Source organism: Plectropomus leopardus, unplaced genomic scaffold (assembly GCF_008729295.1).
Source record: "Plectropomus leopardus isolate mb unplaced genomic scaffold, YSFRI_Pleo_2.0 unplaced_scaffold25008, whole genome shotgun sequence".
NCBI lineage: Eukaryota > Metazoa > Chordata > Actinopteri > Perciformes > Serranidae > Plectropomus > Plectropomus leopardus.
This window is the reverse complement of record NW_024627167.1, coordinates 1-1,052: the sequence shown is the minus strand read 5'-3', so window position 1 is coordinate 1,052 and position 1,052 is coordinate 1. Positions and strand designations below refer to the sequence as shown.

Genomic DNA, 1,052 nt, shown 5'->3' with positions numbered 1-1,052 from the left:
ACTGAGAGCAGCTGAAAGGTTTCTCTCCTGTGTGAATTCTCATGTGCTTCTTTAGACCTGAGCTTTGGCTGAATCGCTTACCACACTGAGAGCAGCTGAATGGTTTCTCTCCTGTGTGAGTTCTCATGTGCTTCTTTAGATCACAGTTTTGGCTGAATCGCTTACCACACTGAGAGCAGCTGAATGGTTTCTCTCCTGTGTGAGTTCTCATGTGCTTAATTAGATCAGAGTTATGGTTGAATTGTTTTCCGCACTGAGAGCAGCAAAACAGTTTTTCACAAGAATCACGTCTGTTGTTTTTCAGAGAGTTAAAACCTGACTGAGGTTCCTGAGTCTCCTCCCAGGTTCTGCTGTCATCAGTCTCAGTTTCTGATGAATGTGAAGCCTCGTCTTCAACATCCAGTCGTAAAGGACTACCTGGATGTGAGTTCCTGCCTGGTTCTGGTCCTCCACAGTCCTCTCCATCAGCTTCTGTTTCCATCTGTTCAGTTTGTCTTTGATGAAGCTGTGAGGACTGAGCTTTGTCTTCATCGTCTTCTTCAGTCTTCACAGGGACAGAAGTGTGTGTGAACTTGATATCAGCCTCCTCCAGCCCTTCAAGCTGCTGTTTCTCCTGACGGCTCCACAGCTCCTCCTGCTCCTCTTTAATGTGTGGAGGCTCTGGGTCCTCCTGCTCCTCTTTAATGTGTGGAGGTTCTGGGTCCTCCTGCTCCTCTCTAATGTGTGGAGGCTCTGGGTTCTCCTGGTCCACACTGAAGCTCCAGTCCTGCTGCTCAGGAGGAACCTCTCCTTTAACCATCAACAGCTTCTGGACATCTGTGAAGGATTAAGAAACACACACACACACACACACACACACACACACACACACACACAGCTTTAACTTGGACTCGAGTCACAACTTTGATGGCTTTAGGATCAGCTTGACGAAATCTAAAAAGACTTTTAACACATAAACATCCATAAATTATATTTAGTATGTCACAAAAATAAGTTTAGCACTCATTTTATATGCTTAATATTACACATACACTGGAACAAATAACACATTA

At 44.9% G+C, this 1,052-nt stretch overlaps 1 protein-coding gene across 1 annotated transcript; it reads right to left on the bottom strand.

Moving 5' to 3' along the window:
• Positions 1-9: 9 nt before the first annotated feature.
• LOC121966553 (zinc finger protein 135-like) lies at positions 10-816 on the bottom strand (the record flags this gene model as incomplete). The annotated part of the gene is made up of 1 exon (XM_042516629.1): positions 10-816. A coding segment is annotated over one exon (807 nt), but the record flags the coding sequence as incomplete, so codon positions are not given.
• Between the last annotated feature and the right edge of the window lie 236 nt (positions 817-1,052).